The following is a 1,116-nucleotide window of genomic DNA, read 5'->3' on the forward strand; positions in this document are numbered from 1 at the left end:
CTGCATATTGCATGTTCTCTGTTGCATGTAAGTTTGTGTGCATCTATCCATAAGCCATTTTTTGCATGCTTTCCACTGGATAAATTTTGTGGAAGGCAAGTTTCAGCTTAAATGAAGTCTGTCATGATAAACCCTTCCCGTTTAATGCATGATATTGCCAGTTATTATACAACTTTCCGTAACTTTTAATAACTTAATTAAGATTGACTAAGACTGACTATCATTTCTTGTCCATCACTTCCTGTAGTGGAAGTACAGAGAGCAGTATGAACGTGCCAAGTCGAAGTACACCGCAGTGCTGGATACCCCTGATTACCAAGTTGCCAAGCGCAGCAAGCAGATCAGCGATGTGAGTATCATCACAATCTGCCTTCCATAACGTGGAAAGCATTTGTACATGCATATAGACGTTCCTAATTTTCACACATAGATGTCACTTGAGAATTACTCCAGTCATTGTATGTGAATGCATTCATCTGTTCTCTTCTCTAGATCATTTATAAGATGGAACACAACAAGACCAAAGCGACAAGTTACACTCTTGGACATGACACTCCCATGAGCCAGCACATGAAGAAGGTCAAGGAGATCACCAGCAATGTAGGTTAACCTTTCATTACGTTTGCAGAAAGGAACCAATTTCTTTTTATGTTAGTATATACTTAATTTCAACCTTCTGTTTTTTTTACAGCTGAAATACAAGGAAGTGTATGAAAGAAACAAGGCTCACATCAACATGGCACCTGACGCTCACGACATTCGTGCCGCCAAGGAAGCCTACAAGAACATCAGCAATGTGAGTCTGCATTGATCTGCACTGAGCATCTGTGAAACTGAATGGCAAGTCAGCGTCTCATTATGCATATAATTTTTTTGTGCTTTTCCTCCTTGTAGCTTGACTACAAGAAGAAGTATGAGGCCACCAAGAACAAATGGATCTGGACTGTGGACAGACCTGATTTCGTCCATGCTGCGAAGAACAGCTTCCAGCAGAGTGATGTTCGTGCCATTCGATTTTCTACCACGGTTTCAGTTATAGAAAAATAACCTTCAGTTATAAAAAAATCATTACAGATTAATGAATTGATTTGTTTGTAATTCACAGGTTGAGTACAA

At 39.5% G+C, this 1,116-nt stretch overlaps 1 protein-coding gene across 1 annotated transcript; it reads left to right on the forward strand.

Annotated features, from left to right (window-relative positions):
- Nucleotides 1–190: 190 nt before the first annotated feature.
- On the forward strand, nucleotides 191–1,110 carry LOC107735996 (nebulin-like; the record flags this gene model as incomplete). The annotated part of the gene is made up of 5 exons (XM_016547517.1): nucleotides 191–349; nucleotides 493–600; nucleotides 692–796; nucleotides 895–999; nucleotides 1,106–1,110. Coding segments are annotated over exons 2-5 (311 nt in total), but the record flags the coding sequence as incomplete, so codon positions are not given.
- Between the last annotated feature and the right edge of the window lie 6 nt (nucleotides 1,111–1,116).

This window comes from Sinocyclocheilus rhinocerous, unplaced genomic scaffold, assembly GCF_001515625.1.
Source record: "Sinocyclocheilus rhinocerous isolate Xijiao unplaced genomic scaffold, SAMN03320098_v1.1 C36423834, whole genome shotgun sequence".
NCBI lineage: Eukaryota > Metazoa > Chordata > Actinopteri > Cypriniformes > Cyprinidae > Sinocyclocheilus > Sinocyclocheilus rhinocerous.